This window comes from Bombina bombina, chromosome 1, assembly GCF_027579735.1.
Source record: "Bombina bombina isolate aBomBom1 chromosome 1, aBomBom1.pri, whole genome shotgun sequence".
Classification (NCBI taxonomy): domain Eukaryota; kingdom Metazoa; phylum Chordata; class Amphibia; order Anura; family Bombinatoridae; genus Bombina; species Bombina bombina.
The window spans coordinates 1,454,766,253-1,454,789,418 of NC_069499.1; the positions used below are offsets into that span (position 1 = coordinate 1,454,766,253).

The 23,166-nt window shown below is 41.7% G+C and overlaps 1 protein-coding gene across 2 annotated transcripts in view; it reads right to left on the reverse strand.

The window, feature by feature from the left end:
- Positions 1 to 23,166, reverse strand: part of GCGR (glucagon receptor) — a 294,628-nt gene that overhangs the window by 12,995 nt on the left and 258,467 nt on the right. For both annotated transcript variants that reach the window (XM_053705939.1, XM_053705946.1), the window contains 2 exons: positions 6,224 to 6,362; positions 6,002 to 6,043 (listed from right to left, as the gene is read on the reverse strand). In XM_053705939.1, coding sequence (XP_053561914.1) covers positions 6,002 to 6,043; positions 6,224 to 6,362 — 181 coding nt within the window. The remainder of the gene's footprint in view (positions 1 to 6,001; positions 6,044 to 6,223; positions 6,363 to 23,166) is intronic.

A 23,166-nucleotide genomic window follows, 5' to 3' on the forward strand; every position in this document is an offset into this window, starting at 1 on the left:
GAGAAAACGGTATACCTGGTCTATCCCATTCCTTCTTAACAATTTCCGAAATTAGGAACCGGAAAAACATCCGTGTAAGTAGGTACTTCCAAATATTTGTCCATTTTACACAATTTTTCTGGAGGAATCGTGATCGGGTCACAATCATCCAGAGTCGCCAGAACCTCCATGAGCAATAAGCGGAGGTGTTCTAATTTAAATTTAAAGGACACGAAGTCTGAATCTGTCTGAGGTACCACATTTCCTGACTCTGAAATTTCTCCCTCAGACATGAAATCAATAACCCCCAAATCAGAGCATTGGGAGTTAACATCGGAAATAGCCACTAAGGCGTCAGAGGGTTTAGTATTTGCATTAATATCTGACCTATGGCGTTTACCCTGCAAACCTGGCAGTTTAGACAATACCTCTGTAAGGGTAGTAGATATGATTGCGGCCATAACTTGCAAAGTAAAAGAAGTAGATGCACTAGAAATACTTGGCGTTGCTTGCGTGGGCGTTAATGGTTGTGACACTTGGGGAGAATTAAATGGCATATCCTGATTCTCTGCAGACTGAGAATCTTCCTGAGGCCCACTTTCTTTATTTAAAATGTGATCCTTACAGTTTAAGGCCCTTTCAGTACAAGAAAGGCACAATGTAAGAGGGGGTTCCACCATGGCTTCTAAACACATAGAACACTGACTTCCCATGTCAGACATGTTGTACAGACTAGTAATAACAGCACAAGTCTTTCCCAATCTTTATTATATGTGAAAAACAATTCAGCACAAAAAGGTTACTGCGCCTTTAAGAATAAAAAGTGTACACTGTTTTTGCAAGTCGTTAAAACGATAATCAAAAAGAACAATTTTGTTGTTTTTAGAGCCTAATGTGCCATCAGATGTTGCACCACAAGCAAAAGGAGAGTTAAATTTTAATTTCAGAAAATTAGGCAGGAAAAAAACGATCTGCAGACAATTTTTTACTTAATGACTTCTGCACCTCGCCACAGCTCTGCTCTGGTACCTACCTGCCCGCAAGACCTGTCAAAACGATCTGGTCCCACTCCAAAGTACAGCCTTACAGTCTGGTTCCAACCGGAGCTAATGGCTGCTACCTCTCCAGAAAACTAACTGCGTACTGAAGCGCAAAATTAGGCCCCGCCCATCATGTCGGATGAGCCAAAACTAGAGCAAACCGCATGGGAAGCGTTTTTCAAATAACATATGTACACACTGCTTCATTTTGCAATAAAAATGCCATGTGAACCCCACATAAAATATTAAACACAGCCTCAATAAACCCCATAATCGTCTACTATAGGTTTCCTAGGCTGCCCCAGTGTCTAACCACATAGCCCATAAGCATCCCATGTTATTTAGAATGGGATAATAATACACAGGTTACCACAGTACCACCCTGTAATAAGGAATACAGCTTACCATTGCCCCGCATGGGGAATATGTCAGCCAAGTTCTGATATATCATGTCTCCTCAGAATGTAAATGACTGCACATACCTTGAAATTGCTTGCAGCAATAAATCGTTCCCCCATACTTAAGACTTCTCCTGTACTTCCTCAGCAACACTTGTGGGAACGAACATGGATCTTAGTTGCTACTGCTAAGATCATCAGACTCAAGGCATGATTCTTCTTCCATATCATGCCAGAGTAAAAACAGTACACACCGGTACCATTTAAAATAAAAAATTCTTGATTGAAGAAAAACTAAACTATCTTTTTATCACCACATAAACTTTACCCTTCCTATTGCTATGCATAGGCAAAGAGAATGACTGGGGGGAGGAGTTAGGGGAGGAGCTATATAGCAGCTCTGCTGTGGTGCTCTTTGCCACTTCCTGTTGGCAGGAGGAACATATCCCACAAGTAATGGATGAAATCCGTGGACTCAGTATATCTTGTAAATGAAAAACAGCTCCTTGTATCCTTCTAATCAGATACGGTTCCTTGTATCCCTCTTATTAGATACGGTTCCTTGTATTCCTCTCATTAGATACAGTTCCTTTTATCCCTCTCATTAGATACGGTTCCTTGTACCCTTCTCATAAGATACAGCTCCTTGTATCATTCTCATAAAATACCACTCCTTGCATCCTTCTCATTAGATACAGCTCCTTGTACCCCTATAAATGGATATCATTCCTTGTACCCCTCACACTGCATACTGGTCTCCAACTCACTCGATAATGCCCCCCTCATATCTTTCAATACATACTGTTCCCCCATCCTTCTCATTAGATACAGCTTCTTGTATCCCTCTCATAAGATACAGCGGCATGTATCCTTCTCAAATGATACTGCTGCTTGTATCCTTCTCATAAGATACAGCTCCTTGTACCCCTATTATTAGATACAGATCCTTGTACCCTCTCATTAGATAAAGCTTATTGTATCCTTCTCATTAGATACAGCTCCTTGTATCCCTCTCATTAGATACAGCTCATTGTATCCCTCTCATTAGATACAGCTCCTTGTAGCCCTCACATTAGATACAGCTACTTGTATCCCTCTCATTAGATAAAGCTTATTGTATGCTTCTCATTAGATACAGCTCCTTGTATCCCTCTCATTAGATACAGCTCATTGTATCCCTCTCATTAGATACAGCTATTTGTAGCCCTCACATTAGATACAGCTACTTGTATCCCTCTCCTTAGATACAGCTCCTTGTATCCCTCTCATTAGATAAAGCTTCTTGTATCCTTCTCATTAGATACAGCTCCTTGTATCCCTCTCATTAGATACAGCTCCTTGTATCCCTCTCATTAGATACAGCTCCTTGTATCCTTCTCATTAGATACAGCTCCTTGTATCCTTCACATTAGATACAGCTATTTGTAGCCCTCACATTATATACAGCTACTTGTATCCCTCTCATTAGATACAGCTATTTGTAGCCCTCACATTAGATACAGCTACTTGTATCCCTCTCCTTAGATACAGCTCCTTGTATCCCTCTCATTAGATACAGCTATTTGTATCCCTCTCATTAGCTACAGCTCCTTGTATCCTTCTAATTAGATACAGCTTCTTGTATCCTTCTCATTAGATACAGCTCCTTGTATCCCTCTCATTAGATACAGCTCCTTGTATCCCTCTCATTAGACACAGCTCCTTGTATCCCTCTCATTAGATACAGCTCCTTATATCGCTCTCATTAGATACAGCTCCTTATATCGCTCTAACAAGATACAGCTCCTTGTGTCCCTCTCATTAGATACAGCTCCTTGTGTACCTCTCATTAGATACAGATCCTTGTATCCCTCTCATAAGATACAGATCCTTGTATCCCTCTCATAAGATACCGCTCCCTATATCCCTCTCATAAGATACAGTTCCTTGTATCCCTCTCATAAGATACAGCTACTTGTATCCCTCTCATAAGATACAGTTCCTTGTATCCCTCTCATAAGATACAGCTCCTTGTATCCATCTCATAAGATACAGCTCCTTGTATCCCTCTCATTAGATACAGCTCCTTATATCGCTCTCACAAGATACAGCTCCTTGTGACCCTCTCATTAGATACAGCTCCTTGTGTACCTCTCATTAGATACAGATCCTTGTATCCCTCTCATAAGATACAGCTCCTTGTATCCCTCTCATAAGATACAGCTACTTGTATCCCTCTAATAAGATACAGCAACTTGTATCCATCTCATAAGATACAGCTCCTTGTATCCCTCTCATAAGATACAGCTCCTTGTGTCCCTCTCATTAGATACAGTTATTTGTATCCCTCTCATTAGATACAGCTCCTTGTATCCCTCTCATTAGATACAGCTCCTTGTATCACTCTCACAAGATACAGCTCCTTGTGTCCCTCTCATTAGATACAGTTCCTTGTATCCCTCTCATTAGGTACAGTTATTTGTATTCCTCTCATTAGATACAGCTCCTTGTATCCCTCTCATTAGATACAGCTCCTTGTATCCCTCTCATTAGATACAGCTCCTTGTATCCCTCTCATTAGATACAGCTCCTTGTAACCCTCTCATAAGATACAGCTCCTTGTATCCCTCTCATTAAATAAAGCTATTTCTATCCCTCTCATTAGCTAAAGCTCCTTGTATCCCTCTCATAAGATACAGCTATGTATATTCCTCTCGTTAGATACAGCTCCTTGTATCATTCTCATTAGATACAGCTCCTTGTATCCCTCTCATTAGATACAGCTCCTTCTATAATTCTCATTAGATACAGCTCCTTCTATAATTCTCATTAGATACAGCTCCTTGTACCCCTATCAATGGATATCATTCCCTGTACCCCTCACAATGCATACTGGTCTCCATCTCACTCTCACTAGATAATGCCCTCCCCATATCTCTCAATACATACTGTTCCCCCATCCTTCTCATTAGATACAGCTCCTTGTATCCCTCTCATAAGATACAGCTGCTTGTATCCTTCTCATAAAATACAGCTGCTTGTATCCTTCTCATTAGATACAGCTACTTGTACCCCTCTTATTAGAAACAGATCCTTGTACCCTCTCACTAGATACAGCTCCTTGTACCCTTCATATAAGATACAGCTTCTTGTATCCCTCTCATTAGATACAGCTCCTTGTATATTTCTGGCTCATTAAACCCTTCTCATAAGATACAGCTCCATGTATCCGTCTTATAAGATACAGCTCATTGTATCCCTCTCATTAGATACAGCTCCTTGTATCCTTCTCATAAGATATGGCTCCTTGAACCCCTGTCATTAGATACAGCTCCTTGTATCCCTCTCATTAGATACAGCTCCTTGTAACCCTCTCATTAGATACAGCTCCTTGTATCCCTCTCATTAGATACAGCTCCTTGTATCCCTCTCATTAGATACAGCTCCTTGTATCCCTCTCATTAGATACAGCTCCTTGTAACCCTCTCATTAGATACAGCTCCTTGTATTCCTCTCATTAGATACAGCTCCATTTATCCCTCTCATTAGCTAAAGCTCCTTGTAACCCTCTCATTAGATACAGCTCCTTGTAACCCTCTCATTAGATACAGCTCCTTGTATCCCTCTCATAATATACAGCCCCTTGTATCCCTCTCATTAGATACAGCTCCTTGTATCCCTCTCATTAGATACAGCTCCTTGTAACCCTCTCATTAGATACAGCTCCTTGTATCCCTCTCATTAGATACAGCTCCTTGTAACCCTCTCATTAGATACAGCTCCTTGTAACCCTCTCATTAAATACAGCTATTTGTATCCCTCTCATTAGCTAAAGCTCCTTGTATCCCTCTCATAAGATACAGCTATGTATATTCCTCTCGTTAGATACAGCTCCTTGTATCCCTCTTATTAGATAAAGCTATTTGTATTCCTCTCATTAGATACAGCTCCTTGCATCCCTCTCATTGGATACAGCTATTTGTATCCCTCTCATTAGATACAGCTCCTTGTATCCCTCTCATTAAATACAGCTATTTGTATCCCTCTCATTAGCTAAAGCTCCTTGTATCCCTCTCATAAGATACAGCTATGTATATTCCTCTCGTTAGATACAGCTCCTTGCATCCCTCTCATTGGATACAGCTATTTGTATCCCTCTCATTAGATACAGATCCCTATAACCCTCTCATGAAACACTGATTTAATTAGATGTTCTATTGCCTTTTATTAAGGGATAATTGTTCATGGCATTACAAATAGACCCTCAAACTTTCAGACCACATTCCCATCAATTGTCCATTAAACTAAGATTCCCCCATATATTTACAGTATCTATATATACACACACAAGACATTAGACCTTTATTCCTATCTCAGACTTCCATCAGGAATTGGCTCAAGGCCCCCCGTTTAAAACATGGATGTATCAAGTTTACAAAAAATAATAACAGAACAGATGTTCAGAGCAGGAAGTATAAAATCCAGAAGCTGACAGGTCGTGCAGGGGGAGGGGTTGTGAGCAAAGATGACCATGGCCACAGAACCTCAATGCTGTTCACAAGCACAACTGTCTAAATTAACCTTCTAAATGCCAAATGAACTTACCTCCTTATTTACAAAACAATACAGCACAGCCACCAGCATGCCCTGAGGAGAAAGAAAATGTCAAATATATACATTATATAGAGTAGGGTAAAAAGGTAAAGAAAGCACCAGATGTAATAATAGGGAATGATGGATACTGAAAAAAGAACAAAATGGAATCATAGATAGAAAACAAAACAGGTAAGTAGGGAAAAGCAAAATAGTTATCTGTTGCAGCCTCACCTGGAAAGAGCTGAAGAAAAGGTCAAAAAACAGTTTGACTAAGCGCAATGTTCCCCACGCATACTCTTCTGTGATGAGTGCAAAGACCACTTCGTGTATCCCAAGCAAAGGAATGAGTGTTAGAGTGGATTTAGCCAACCTGGGGAGATACAAATTCACAAAGAATCATTTTTATTCCAACTGAGTGAATAGCCACCTGCTAATAAGCATCACCAAAATCCTCTTCATACCACCAAACACTGCACAACCGCATTGTGCCACAATAAACACAGCAAAATATCACAAGGAAAATATGTCATATTGAGGTGTGCCAGGTACAGTATTCTACGTATGTCATAGTGAGGTATGCCAGGTACAGTATTCTATGTATGTCATAGTGAGGTGTGCCAGGTACAGTATTCTACGTATGTCATAGTGAGGTGTGCCAGGTACAGTATTCTACGTATGTCATAGTGAGATGTGCCAGGTACAGGATTCTACGTATGTCATAGTGAGGTGTGCCAGGTACAGTATTCTACGTATGTCATAGTGAGGTGTGCCAGGTACAGTATTCTACGTATGTCATAGTGAGATGTGCCAGGTACAGTATTCTACGTATGTCCTAGTGAGGTGTGCCAGGTACAGTATTCTACGTATGTCATAGTGAGATGTGCCAGGTACAGTATTCTACGTATGTCATAGTGAGATGTGCCAGGTACAGTATTCTACGTATGTCATAGCGAGGTGTGCCACAGTATTGTACGTATGTCATAGTGAGATGTGCCAGGTACAGTATTCTACGAATGTCATAGTGAGGTGTGCCAGGTACAGTATTCTACGTATGTCATAGTGAGATGTGCCAGGTACAGTATTCTACTTATGTCATAGTGAGGTGTGCCAGGTACAGTATTCTACGTATGTCATAGTGAGGTGTGCCAGGTACAGTATTCTACGTATGTCATAGTGAGGTGTGCCACAGTATTGTACGTATGTCATAGTGAGGTGTGCCAGGTACAGTATTCTACGTATGTCATAGTGAGATGTGCCAGGTACAGTATTCTATGAATGTCATAGTGAGATGTGCCAGGTACAGTATTCTACGTATGTCATAGTGAGATGTACCAGGTACAGTATTCTACGTATGTCATAGTGAGGTGTGCCAGGTACAGTATTCTACGTATGTCATAGTGAGATGTGCCAGGTACAGTATTCTACGTATGTCATAGTGAGATGTGCCAGGTACAGTATTCTACATATGTCATAGTGAGATGTGCCAGGTACAGTATTCTACGTATGTCATTGTGAGGTGTGCCAGGTACAGTATTCTACGTATGTCATAGTGAGATGTGCCAGGTACAGTATTCTACGTATGTCATAGTGAGGTGTGCCAGGTACAGTATTCTACGTATGTCATAGTGAGATGTGCCAGGTACAGTATTCTACGTATGTCATAGTGAGATGTGCCAGGTACAGTATTCTACGTATGTCAGAATGAGATGTGACAGGTACAGTATTCTACGTATGTCATAGAGAGATGTGACAGGTACAGTATTCTACGTATGTCATAGTGAGATGTGACAGATACAGTATTCTACGTATGTCATAGTGAGATGTGACAGGTACAGTATTCTACGTATGTCATAGTGAGATGTGCCTGGTACAGTATTCTACGTATGTCATAGTGAGGTTGCCAGGTACAGTATTCTACGTATGTCATAGTGAGGTGTGCCAGGTACAGTATTCTACGTATGTCATAGTGAGGTGTGCCACAGTATTGTACGTATGTCATAGTGAGATGTGCCAGGTACAGTATTCTACGTATGTCATAGTGAGGTGTGCCAGGCACAGTATTCTACGTATGTCATAGAGAGGTGTGCCAGGTACAGTATTCTACGTATGTCATAGTGAGGTGTGCAAGGTACAGTATTCTAAGTATGTCATAGTGAGATTTGCCAGGTACAGTATTCTACGTATGTCATAGTGAGATGTGCCAGGTACAGTATTCTAAGGTAAAGTATAAATCAATGAAGTGAGCCTGAGCTGAGCTATGTTAGTAATGAAGTAAGAAGCAGAAGTGACACAATAAATATTAAAAAACTGTATGCACCTTGTGTAATCTGTCACATTATGTGACATGCATGCTTGCCTCATATTTTTTAACCTAATAATATTTACATTTTGAAGTTGGGGTACTTAAGGCAGATATTTTTACCTGTAGAAGTATTTGCTACAAAAAGTTTGTCACTGTGTCAACATGTCAGTCACACCAAAGCCCTCTGTTAAAGCCACCAGAGTTTTGGCAATAGCTAACATAACAGAGGAAGTAAACCATATCTTAAAAAAGGCTCAGCTAAAGGCACTAGTGGAAACATCTGTGAATAACTTAAAAATAAAATGTAACGTTGTGTAGCCCAAGACTTTTGTGATTTCTCTCCGAGCTAAAGAGTTTCAGAGAAAAATCATGCAAAATATTTAGGGTACAGTTTGAGCATTATAATGTAATGTATTTTGGGCCTATTTATCAAATGTCTGTCCGACATGATCCGATCAGCAGATCATGTCCGACAGACATCGCTGAATGCGGACAGCATTACGCTCTCCGCATTCAGCATTGCACCAGCAGTTCTTGTGAACTGCTGGTGCAACGCCGCCCCCTGCAGATTTGCGGCCAATCGGCCACTAGCAGGGGTGTCAATCGACCCGATCGTATTCGATCGGGTTGATTTCTGGCGATCCCTGTCCGCCTCCTCAGAGCAGGCAGATAGGTTATGAAGCAGCAGTCTTTAGACCGCTGCTTCATAACTTGTGTTTCTGGCGAGCCTGAAGGTTCGCCAGAAACACAGGGCTGCTTGATAAATATGCCCCTTTGTCTCTACTTCATATCCACAGCACTGTATAGCAAGATAAATAGCTCTCGGTAAAATGTGCCTTTCTAAAATTCTGTAGGGGACCTCCCAGTAGTGTCGAGACATCTTAGATCATCTCACTAGAGCACTGAGATTTATGTAATCGGACCCTCAGTCCCTTATACTGTAGTTCATAGGTTGCCATAAAATTATAGCAAAAGGATATACTGTAATTCATACCCAGAGTGAAACAATGTATCACATAGCCACAGGGATACAATAGATAGATGACCTGAAACATATAGCCAGAGGGAGGCAACATAACGTACAGCCAGATAATACAGAGTAACACATAACCAGAGGAATGCAATTCACCACTTAGCCAGAAAGATGCAATGTATAACATAGTCAGAGGAATACAATGTATCACATAACCAGATAATACAGAGTAACACATAACCAGAGTGATACAATGTATCACATAGCCAGAGGAATGCAACATAACATACAGCCAGATAATACAGAGTAACACATACCCAGAGGGATACAATGTATCACATAGCCAGAGGAATGCAACATAACAAACAACCAGATAATACAGAGTAACACATAACCAGAGTGATACAATGTATCACATAACCAGTGATACAATGTATCACAAAACCAGAGTGATACAATGTATCACATAACCAGAGTGATACAATGTATCACATAACCAGTGATAAAATGTATCACAAAACCAGAGTGATACAATGTATCACATAACCAGAGTGATACAATGTATCACATAACCAGAGGCATGCAACATAACATACAACCAGATAATACAGAGTAACACATACCCAGAGGGATACAATGTATCACATAGCCACAGGGATAAAATAGATAATGACCTGAAACATATAGCCAGAGGGAGGCAACATAACGTACAGCCAGATAATACAGAGTAACACATACCCAGAGGGATACAATGTATCACAGAGCCACAGGGATAAAATAGATAGATGATATGAAACACATAACCAGAGGAATACAATGTGCCACTTAGCCAGAAAGATGTAATGTATCACATAGTCAGAGGGAAACAATGTACAACATAGTCAGCGGGATGTAGTGTGACACACAGCCAGAGAGAGGGGTGAAATGTAACACGTAACCAAGTATATCGAATTTTTGCTTTTTATCTAAAAAAATGAAATTTAACTCAAGAGGCTTTTAAGAAGTAACATATCACTATATGTTTAAGGGATGTGTTCCTAAATTTCAGCACTATGCAAATAGTTGTTATAATGCTAATACATAATCATAATTTGTTTTATAAACAGACCTTTAGCAATGCAATATGCTATTCATAAAAACAATCATGTTAATGCTCCTTTAAATGCAACAGACAGTCATGCAGAGATTCAGTGCAACTAAAATTAATTAGAGATATCATGTACTAAACTATCAGTGAAAGCTAGGGAAGAAAGATACAAATAACATACCTTTATCATTATGCTAACATTCTAATAATCATGAATATCAATAAAAACAGAATTTATGCTTACCTGATAAATTACTTTCTCCAACGGTGTGTCCGGTCCACGGCGTCATCCATAACTTGTGGGGAATATTCTCCTCCCCAACAGGAAATGGCAAAGAGCACAGCAAAAGCTGTCCATATAGTCCCTCCCAGGCTCCGCCCCCCCAGTCATTCGACCGACGGACAGGAGAAAAAAAGGAGAAACTATAGGGTGCCGTGGTGACTGTAGTTAAAGAAAGAAATTTATCAAACCTGATTAAAAAAACCAGGGCGGGCCGTGGACCGGACACACCGTTGGAGAAAGTAATTTATCAGGTAAGCATAAATTCTGTTTTCTCCAACATTGGTGTGTCCGGTCCACGGCGTCATCCATAACTTGTGGGAACCAATACCAAAGCTTTAGGACACGGATGAAGGGAGGGAGCCAATCAGGTTACCTAAACAGAAGGCACCACGGCTTGCAAAAGCTTTCTCCCAAAAATTGCCTCCGAAGAAGCAAAAGTATCAAATTTGTAGAATTTGGCAAAATTGTGCAGAGAAGACCAAGTCGCTGCCTTACATATCTGATCAACAGAAGCCTCGTTCTTGAAGGCCCATGAGGAAGCCACAGCCCTAGTAGAGTGAGCTGAGATTCGTTCAGGAGGCTGCCGTCAGGCAGTCTCGTAAGCCAATCGGATGATGCTTTTCAGCCAAAAGGAAAGAGAGGTAGCAGTAGCTTTTTGACCTCTCCTCTTGCCAGAATAAACGACAAACAGTGAAGACGTTTGTCTGAAATCCTTTGTTGCTTCTAGATAGAACTTTAAAGCACGGACTACATCTAAATTGTGTAACAAACGTTCCTTCTTTGAAACTGGATTCGGGCACAAAGAAGGCACAACTATTTCCTGGTTAATATTTTTGTTGGAAACAACTTTTGGAAGGAAACCAGGTTTAGTACGCAAAACAACCTTATCTGAATGGAACACCAGATAGGGTGGATTACACTGCAGAGCAGATAATTCAGAAACTCTTCTAGCAGAAGAAATAGCAACCAAAAACAGAACTTTCCAAGATAACAACTTGATATCTATGGAATGCAAGGGTTCAAACGGAACCCCTTGAAGAACTGAAAGAACCAAATTTAGACTCCAAGGAGAAGTCAAAGGTCTGTAAACAGGCTTGATCCTGACTAAAGCCTGTACAAAAGCTTGAACATCTGGCACAGCTGCCAGTCGTTTGTGTAACAAGACAGATAGAGCAGAAATCTGTCCTTTTAGAGAACTCGCTGACAATCCCTTATCCAAACCTTCTTGTAGAAAGGAAAGGATCCTGGGAATTTTAATCTTACTCCATGAGAATCCCTTGGATTCACACCAACAGATATATCTTTTCCATATTTTATGGTAAATCTTTCTAGTTACAGGTTTTCTGGCTGGTACCAGAGTATCTATCACGGAATCCGAAAACCCACGCTTAGATAAAATCAAGCGTTCAATTTCCAAGCAGTCAGCTGGAGAGAAACTAGGTTTGGATGTTCGAATGGACCTTGTACTAGAAGATCCTGTCTCAAAGGTAGCTTCCATGGTGGAGCCGATGACATATTCACCAGGTCTGCATACCAAGTCCTGCGTGGCCACGCAGGAGCTAACAAAATCACTGAGGCCTTCTCCTGTTTGATCCTGGCTACCAGCCTGGGAATGAGAGGGAACGGTGGAAACGCATAAGCTAGGTTGAAGGCCCAAGGCGCCACTAATGCATCCACTAGAGTCGCCTTGGGATCCCTGGATCTGGACCCGTAACAAGGAACCTTGAAGTTCTAACAAGACGCCATCAGATCCATGTCTGGAATGCCCCATAATTGGGTCAACTGGGCAAACACCTCCGGGTGAAGTTCCCACTCCCCCGGATAGAAAGTCTGATGACTCAGATAATCCGCCTCCCAGTTGTCTACTCCTGGGATGTGGATCGCAGATAGGTGGCAGGAGTGATCCTCCGCCCATTTGATGATTTTGGACACCTCTCTCATCGCCAGAGAACTCCTTGTTCCCCCCTGATGGTTGATGTAAGCAACAGTCGTCATGTTGTCTGATTGGAATCTTATGAATCTGGCCTTTGCTAATTGAGGCCAAGCCTGGAGAGCATTGAATATCGCTCTCAGTTCCAGAATGTTTATCGGGAGAAGAGACTCTTCCCGAGACCATAGGCCCTGAGCTTTCAGGGAGTCCCAGACCGCCCCCCAGCCTAATAGACTGGCGTCGGTCGTGACGATGACCCACTCTGGTCTGCGGAAGCTCATTTCCTGGGACAGGTGATCCTGGGTCAGCCACCAACGGAGTGAGTCTCTGGTCTTCTGATCTACTTGAATCACTGGGGACCAGTCTGTATAGTCCCCATTCCACTGTTTGAGCATGCACAGTTGTAATGGTCTTAGATGAATTCGAGCAAAAGGAACTATGTCCATTGCTGCAACCATCAACCCTACTACTTCCATGCACTGAGCTATGGAAGGCCGTAGAATAGAGTGAAGAACTTGACAAGCGTTTAGAAGCTTTGACTTTCTGACATCTGTCAGGAAAATCTTCATTTCTAAAGAATCTATTATTGTCCCCAAGAAGGGGACTCTTGTCGACGGAGACAGGGAACTTTTTTCTATGTTCACCTTTCACCCGTGAGATCTGAGAAAGGCTAGAACAATGTCTGTGTGAGCCTTTGCTTTGGAAAGAGACGACGCTTGAATTAGGATGTCGTCCAAGTAAGGTGCCACTGCAATGCCCCTTGGTCTTAGAACCGCTAAAAGGGACCCGAGCACCTTTGTGAAAATCCTTGGAGCAGTGGCTAGCCCGAATGGGAGAGCCACGAACTGGTAATGTTTGTCCAGAAAGGCGAACCTTAGGAACTGATGATGATCTTTGTGGATAGGAATATGTAGATACGCATCCTTTAAATCCATGGTAGTCATAAATTGACCCTCCTGGATTGTAGGTAAAATCATTCGAATAGTTTCCATTTTGAATGATGGCACTCTGAGAAATTTGTTTAGAATTTTTAAATCCAGAATTGGTCTGAAAGTTCCCTCTTTTTTGGGAACTACAAACAGATTTGAGTAAAACCCCAGACCTTGTTCCACAGTTGGAACTGGGTGTATCACTCCCATTTTTAACAGGTTTTCTACACAATGTAAGAATGCCTGTCTCTTTATTTGGTTTGAAGATAAGCGAGACATGTGGAACCTTCCCCTTGGGGGTAGTTCCTTGAATTCTAGAAGATAACCCTGAGAGACTATTTCTAGTGCCCAGGGATCCTGAACATCTCTTGCCCAAGCCTGAGCAAAGAGAGAGAGTCTGCCCCCTACTAGATCCGGTCCCGGATCGGGGGCTACCCCTTCATGCTGTCTTGGTAGCAGCAGCAGGTTTCTTGGCCTGCTTACCCTTGTTCCAGCCTTGCATCGGTTTCCAAGCTGGTTTAGTCTGGGAAGCGTTACCCTCTTGTCTAGAGGTTGCAGAGTTGGAGGCCGGTCCGTTCCTGAAATTGCGAAAGGAACGAAAATTGGACTTATTCTTAGCCTTGAAAGGCCTATCTTGTGGGAGGGCATGGCCCTTACCCCCAGTGATGTCTGAAATAATCTCTTTCAATTCTGGCCCAAAGAGGGTCTTACCTTTGAAAGGGAGATTAAGCAATTTTGTCTTGGAAGATACATCCGCCGACCAAGACTTTAGCCAGAGCACTCTGCGCGCCACAATTGCAAACCCTGAATTTTTCGCCGCTAATCTCGCTAACTGCAAAGCGGCATCTGAAATAAAGGAATTAGCTAACTTAAGTGCGTGAATTCTGTCCATAACCTCCTCATACGGAGTCTCTCTACTGAGCGATTTTTCTAGTTCTTCGAACCAGAACCACGCTGCTGTAGTGACAGGAATAATACACGAAATAGGTTGAAGGAGGTAACCTTGCTGTACAAAAATCTTTTTAAGCAAACCCTCCAATTTTTTATCCATAGGATCTTTGAAAGCACAATTGTCCTCAATAGGAATGGTCGTGCGTTTGGCTAGTGTAGAAACCGCCCCCTCGACCTTAGGGACTGTTTGCCATAAGTCCTTTTTGGGGTCGACCATAGGAAATAATTTCTTAAATATAGGAGGGGGGACAAAAGGTATGCCAGGTTTCTCCCACTCCTTATTCACTATGTCCGCCACCCGCTTGGGTATTGGAAAAGCGTTGGGGTGAACCGGGACCTCTAGGAACTTGTCCATCTTGCACAATTTTTCTGGGATGACCAGGTTGTCACAATCATCCAGAGTAGATAGCACCTCCTTAAGCAGTGCGCGGAGATGCTCTAATTTAAATTTAAATGTCACAACATCAGGTTCTGCCTGCTGAGAAATTCTTCCTGAATCAGAAATTTCCCCATCTGACAAAACCTCCCTCATAGCCCCTTCAGATTGGTGTGAGGGTATGACAGAGCAATTATCATCAGCGCCCTCCTGCTATACAGTGTTTAAAACAGAGCAATCGCGCTTTCTCTGAAATGCAGGCATTTTGGATAAAATATTTTCTATGGAGTTATCCATCACTGCCGTCAATTGTTGCATAGTAACAAGCATTGGCGCGCTAGAAGTACTAGGGGTCTCTTGCGTGGGCAAAACTGGTGTAGACACAGAGGGAGATGATGTAGAACTCTGTCTACTCCCTTCATCTGATGAATCATCTTGGGCAACTTTACTATCTGTGGCAGTACTGTCCTTACTTTGTTTGGACGCTATGGCACAATTATCACACATATTTGAAGGGGGAGACACATTGGCTTCCATACATACAGAACATAGTCTATCTGAAGGCACAGACATGTTAAACAGGCTTAAACTTGTCAATAAAGTACAAAAACCGTTTTAAAACAAAACCGTTACTGTCTCTTTAAATTTTAAACAGGGCACACTTTATTACTGAATATGTGAAAAACTATGAAGGAATTATTCAATCTTAACCAAATTTTCACCACAGTGTCTTAAAGCATTCAAAGCATTGCACCCCAAATTTCAGGCTGTTAACCCTTAAAATGTGGAAACCGGAGCCGTTTACAGTTTTAACCCCCTTACAGTCCCAGCCCCAGCCTTTGCTGCGACTTCACCAAACCCAGGGGAGTATACGATACCAAATGAAGCCTTCTAGGAACCTTTTCAACTAATTCCAGACCCACACACATGCAGCTGCATGTACTGCTCTCAAAAGTAACTGTGCAGTAATGGCGCGAAAATGAGGCTCTGCCTACTACAGAGAAAGGCCCTTCCTGACTGGAAAGGTGTCTAAACCAGTGCCTGACGTAAAAAAACGTTCCCCAAAGTTATAAAGTGTGAATATCAACATCAAACTGTATAAAATGCCTAAATAAAGCAATCGATCTAGCCCATAAAAGTGTCTACCAGTTTTATAGCCCATATTAAGCCCTTTATTCTGTTTGAGACTAAGAAAATGGCTTACTGATCCCCATGAGGGGAAAAATGAAAGCCTTCCAGCATTACACAGTCTTGTTAGAAATATGTCTAGTCATACCTTAAGCAGAAAAGTCTGCCAACTGCTCCCCCCAACTGAAGTTATCTCATCTCAACAGTCCTGTGTGGGAACAGCAATCGATTTTAGTTACTGCTGCTAAAATCATACTCCTCTCACAAACAGAACTCTTCATCTTTTTCTGTTTCAGAGTAAATAGTACATACCAGCACTATTTTAAAATAACAAACTCTTGATAGTAGAATAAAAACTACAACTAAACACCACATACTCTTCACCATCTCCGTGGAGATGCTACTTGTTCAGAGCGGCAAAGAGAATGACTGGGGGGGCGGAGCCTGGGAGGGACTATATGGACAGCTTTTGCTGTGCTCTTTGCCATTTCCTGTTGGGGAGGAGAATATTCCCCACAAGTTATGGATGACGCCGTGGACCGGACACACCAATGTTGGAGAAATACTGGTCCCTACTAATCTGCAAGATATATAAATTAAACAATGCAGGTACTTCAATAACAATTACAGATTAACTTCCTTGAAATCACATATAATAAATGCACATCTCAAAGGGACATTAAATTAATTCCCCAGATTTGCATAGTATACACAAGGTAATACACACGGTCTAAATTGTGTAAACTTTGCAATACTTTACATTTATAGGCATCAACATCCAACACATCGGAAAACACTTTTCAACAGCTACCTTGGAAAGCCTGTGAGATAGCTGTCCCCCCCATGTTTTTTTTTTTTTTAAATTCGTCTTTATTAATCGAGAAAAAGCAATCACATAACAATCTGTCCGAGCAGAATCACACGGTACGCAGACCGCCATTTAAAGGATATTACATATTTTATATGAGAGCCAGAAAAAACATTATACATATAGTGCAGAAATTATGTTTGTACAGTACAGAACCAGCAAATCTCATATATTGTAAAGTATGTAAGTGACCACTGCGGCTTAACCAGTGCCTTTAAATATGCGATCACCTCTCTCTCCATTTTTTATTACAAAGCTTAATTTAAACTTTAATAACAACAAAACAACACGCCACACGCACACAAAAAAATAAATTAAAAAAATTAAATTAATTTTAGGGAGGGGGAAATGCTGGCTCTGTCTCCTAGTCCAGAAGATTCCTCAAATTCAAGGGTCATAAAACGTTATATTATATTAGCACAGCATTTCCTCTTGGAAAACATAATTTATGCTTACCTGATAAATTTATTTCTCTTGTAGTGTATCCAGTCCACGGATCATCCATTACTTATGGAATATTCTCCTTCCCAACAGGAAGTTGCAAGAGTCCACCCACAGCAAAGCTGCTATATAGCTCCTCCCCTAACTGCCATATTCAGTCATTCGACCGAAAACATGCAGAGAAAGGAAACCATAGGGTGCAGTGGTGACTGTAGTTCAAATAAAAAAATTACCTGCCTTAAAGCGACAGGGCGGGCCGTGGACTGGATACACTACAAGAGAAATAAATTTATCAGGTAAGCATAAATTATGTTTTCTCTTGTTAAGTGTATCCAGTCCACGGATCATCCATTACTTATGGAATACCAATACCAAAGCTAAAGTACACGGATGATGGGAGGGACACGGCAGGTACTTAAACGGAAGTTACCACTGCCTGTAAAAAAACCCTTTCTCCCAAAAATAGCCTCCGAAGCAGCAAGGTATCAAATTTGTTAAATTTGAAAAAGTATGAAGCGCAGACCAAGACTCCGTCTTGTAAATCTGTTCAACAGAAGCCACATTTAAAAAAGGCCCAAGTGAAAACCACAGCTCTAGTAGAATGAGCTGTAATCCCTTCAGGAGGCTGCTGTCCAGCAGTCTCATAAGCTAAATGAATTATGCTTTTTAACCAAAAAGACAGAGAGGCTGCTGAAGTCTTTTGACCTCTCCTCTGTCCAGAATAGACAACAAACAAGGTGAACGTTTGATAAAAACTGTAGTAGCTTGTAAGTAAAACTTTAAAGCACAAACCACGTCCAATATTGTGTAATAGATGTTCCTTCTTTGAGGAAGGATTAGGATACAAGCATGGAACAACTATCTCTTGAGTGATGTTCTTGTTAGATACCACCTTAGGAAAAAACCCCAGGTTGGTACGCAGGACTACCTTATCCGTACGAAGGACCAGATAAGGAGAATCACATTGTAACACAGATAACTTGGAGACTCTACGAGTCGAGGAAATAGCTACCCAAAAAAAACTTTCCAAGATAAAGATTGATATCTATGGAACAAAAAAGGTTCAAACGGAACTTCTTGAAGGACCTTAAGAACCAGGTTTAAGCTCAATGGCGGAGCAACAGTTTTAAACACAGGCTTGGATCTAACCAAAGCCTGACCAAATGCCTGAACGTCTAGAAAACCTGCCAGACGCTTGTGCAAAAAAATAGACTGAGTAAAAATCTGTCCCTTTTAAGGAATTAGCTGACAACTCTTTTCTCAAAAACATCTTGGAGAAAAGATAATATCCTGGGAATCCAGACTTTACTCCATGAGTAACCCTTGGATTCATAAAAATCAGATATTTACACCATATCTATGTTCAATTTTCCTAGAGACAGGCTTTCATGTCTGTATTAAGGTATCAATGACTGACTCGGAGAAGCCATGCTTTGATAACATCAAGTGTTCAGTCTCCAGGCAGTCCATCTCAGATTGATTCTATTTAGATGGTTGAAAGGACCCTGAGGTAGAGGGACCTGTCTCAGAAGCAGAGACCGTGATGGAAAGGATGACATGTCCACCAGATCTGCATACCAGGTCCTGCGTGGCTACGCAGGCGCTGTCAAAAACACCAAAGCCCTCTCCTGCTTGGTCTTGACCTCCGGAGGAATCCCACTCCCCCAGAAGAAAAGTCTGACGACTTAGAAAATCCACCTCCCAGTTCTCAACACCTGGGATATGGATAGCTGATAGACAAGAGTGAGTCTCTGTCCAGTGAATTATTGTAAGACTTCTAACATCGCTAGGGAACTTCTGTTCCCCCTTGATGGCTGATGTAAGCCACAGTCGTGTATATTGTCCGACTGAGTATGATGTACCTCAGAGTTGCTAACTGAGGCCAAGTCTGAAGAGCATGGAATATCACTCCCAATTCCAGAATATTTATTAGAAGGAGGGTCTCCTCCTAAGTCCCCTATCCCTGAGCCTTCAGGGAGTTCCAGACTGCATCCCAACCTAAAAGGCTGGCATCTATTGTAACAATTGTCCCATCTGACCTGCGGGAGGTCATACCCTTGGACAGATGGACCCGACATAGTCACCAGAGAAGAGAATCTCTGGTCTCTTGGTCCAGGTTTAACAGGGGGACAAATCTGTGTAATCCCCGTTCCTCTGACTGAGCATGCATAGTTGCAGCGGTCTGAAATGTAGACGTGCAAACGGTACTATGTCCCTCACCGCTACCATTAAGCCGATTTCATTCATGTACTGAGCCACCGAAGGGCGCGGATGGAATGAAAAACACGGCAGAAATTTAGAAACTTTGACAACCTGGACTCCGTCAGATAAAGTTTCATTTCTACAGAATCTATCAGAGTCCCTAGGAGGGAAACCCTTGAGATTGGGGATAGAGAACTCTTTCCTTGTTCACTTTCCACCCAAGTGATCTCAGAAATGCCAGTACTACGTCCGTATGAGACTTGGCAATTTGGATGTTTGACGCCTGTATCAGGATGTCATCTAAATAAGGGGCCACTTCTATGCCCTGCGGCCTAAGGACCGCCAAAGCGACCCCAGAACCTCCATAAAGATTCTTGGGGCTGTAGATATCCCAAAGGAAAGAGCTACAAACTGGTAATGCCTGTCTAGAAAGGCAAACCTGAAAAACGATGGTGATCTTTATGCATCACAATGTGAGGATAAGCATCCTTCAAATCCATTGTAGTGCTCTATTGACTCTCCTGGATCATAGTTAAGATGGTACGAATAGTTTCCATCTTAAATGACGGAATTCTGAGGAATTTGTTTAAGATCTTTAGATCCAAAATAGGTCTGAAGGTTCCCTCTCCTTGGGAACCACAAACAGATTTGAGTAAAAACTCTGTCCCTGTTCCTCTCTTGGAACTGGATGGATCTCGTACACAATGTAAGAATGCCTCCTTCTTTTTCTGGTTTGCAGATAATTGTGAAAGGTGAAATCTCCCCTTTTTTTTTGGGGGGGGGGAATCTTTGAAATCCAGAAGATATCTCTGGGATATAAATTCCAATGCCTAGGGATCCTGGGCATCTCTTGCCCACGCCTGGGCGAAGAATGAAAGTCTGCCCCCTATAGGATCCGTTATCGGATAGGGGTCCGTTCCTTCATGCTGCCTTAGAGGCAGCAGCAGGCTCCTTGGCCTGCTTATCTTTGTTCCAGGTCCGATTGTCTCCAGACCGCCTTGGACTGAGCAAAAATTCCCTCTTGTTTGCCTTAGAGGAAGTGGATGACACCCTCCAGTGATATAAGCAATAATCTCCTTCAAACCAGGCCCGAATAGGGTTTGCCCCTTGAAGGGAAGTTAAGTAGCTTATTTATTAAAGTCACGACAGCTGACCATGATATAAGCCATAGCGCTCTGCGCGCCAGTATAGTAAAAAACAGAATTCTTAGCCGTTAGTCTAGTCAAATGAACAAAGGCATCAGAAAACAAAGGCATTTGGCTAGCATAAGCTTGTCAAATATATTCATCCAATGGAGTCGCTAACTGTAAAGCCTCATCAAGAGACTCAACCCAGAACGCCGCAGCAGCAGTGACAGAAGCAATGTATGCAAGGGGCTGCAGGATAAAACCCTGTTGAATAAACATTTTTTATCCATTGGATCTAAAAAGCACAACTGTCCTCGCCAGAGGTAGTGGTACGCTTAGCTAGAGTAGAAACTCTTCTCTCCACCTTAGAAACTGTCTGCCAGAAGTCCCGTGTGGTGGTAACTATTAGAAAACATTCTTCTAAAAAATAGGAGGGGAAGAGAACGGCACACCTGGTCTATCCCATTCCTTATTAAAAAATTTGTAGTAAACCTCTTTAGGTATTGGAAAAACATCAGTACACACCGGCACTGCATATTATTTATCCAGTCTACACAATTTCTCTGGCCCTGCGATTGTACACATTCATTCAGAGCAGCCAAAGCCTCCCTGAGCAACAAGAGGAGGTTCTCAAGCATAAATTTTAAATGTAGAAATATCAGAATCAGGTTAAATCATCTTCCCTGAGTCAAAAAAAATCACCCACAGACTAAGCATATTGTGAGGTAGTATCATACATGGTTCTTAAAGCGTCTGTATGCTCTGTATCTACCCCCAGAGCTATCTGCTTTCCTTTAATTTCAGGTAGTCTGACTAATACTGCTGCCAGAGTATTATTGACCACCTTTGACATGTCTTGTAAAATAAACGCTATGGGCGCCCTTGATGTACTTGGCGCCATTTGAGCGTGAGTCCCTGAAGCGGGAGTCGAAGGGTCTGACACGTGGGGAGAGGGGAGAGTTAGTCGGCATAACTTTCCCCTCGACAGAATCCCCTGGTAAAATAAACGCTATGGGTGCCCTTGATGTACTTGGCGCCATTTGAGCGTGAGTCCCTAAAGCGGGAGTCAAAAGGTCTGACACGTGGGGAGAGTTAGTCGGCATAACTACCCCCACGACAGAATCCTCTGGTGATAATTTTTTTAAAGACAAAAAATGATCTTTATTGTTTAACATGAAATCAGTACATCTGGTACACATTCTAAGATGGGGTTCCACCATGGCTTTAAAACATAATGAACACAGAGCTTCCTCTATGTCAGACATGTTAGAACAGACTAATAATGAGACTAGTAAGCTTGGAAAACACTTTAAATCAAGTTAACAAGCAAATATATAAAACGTTACTGTGCCTTTAAGAGAAACAAATTTTGTCAAAATTTGAAAAACAGTGAAAAAAGGCAGTAAAACAAACGAAATTTTTACAGTACATGTAATAAGGTAACAGAGCATTGCACCCACTTGCAAATGGATGATTAACTCCTTTTTAGCCCTTTAGAAATGTCCTGTAGTATTCATGGGACTGCTGAGGGAATCTGGATGATTCATTTTGTAATTTTAACTGCGCAAAAAAGCGCTAAATTAGGCCCCTCCCACTCATATTACAACAGTGGGAAGCTTCAGTTAACTGTTTCTATGCAAAATTTAAGCCAGCCATGTGGAAAAAACTTAGGCCCCAATAAGTTTTATCACCAAACATATGTTAAAAAACGATTAAACATGCCAGCAAACGTTTTAAAACACATTTTTACAAGAGTATGTATCTCTATTAATAAGCCTGATATCAGTCGCTTTTACTGCATTTAAGGCTATACCAACATTACAGTGTTATCACCAATGTACGTTAAAAAACGATTAAACATGCCAGCAAACGTTTTAAAACACATTTTTATAAGAGTATGTATCTCTATTAATAAGCCTGATACCAGTCGCTATCGCTGCATTTAAGGCTCTACTTACATTACTTCGGTATCAGCAGTATTTTCTTAGTCAATTCCATTCCTAGAAAAATATTTTACTGCACATACCTTATCTGCAGGAAAACCTGCACGCCATTCCCCCTCTGAAGTACCTCACTCCTCAGAATGTGTGAGAACAGCAAATGGATCTTAGTTACGTCTGCTAAGATCATAGAAAAAACGCAGGCAGATTCTTCTTCCAAATACTGCCTGAGATAAACAGCACACTCCGGTGCCATTTAAAAATAACAAACTTTTGATTGAAGAATAAACTAAGTATAAAAAACCACAGACTCTCACGACCTCCTATCTATGTTGAGGCTTGCAAGAGAATGACTGAATATGGCAGTTAGGGGAGGAGCTATATAGTAGCTTTGCTGTGGGTGGACTCTTGCAACTTCCTGTTGGGAAGGAGAATATTCCATAAGTAATGGATGATCCGTGGACTGGATACACTTAACAAGAGAAATCCGCTCCAGGTAGATCCATATGCGGTTCCGTGAGCACCCGCCACTCACCCCTCAGAGTTGCCAAGACCAATGCCTCCAGTTGTGCAAATGGTCTGAGAATTTGACGTTGCATATCTGGCTGCAAAGTTAAAATAAAATGTTGCCACTTTT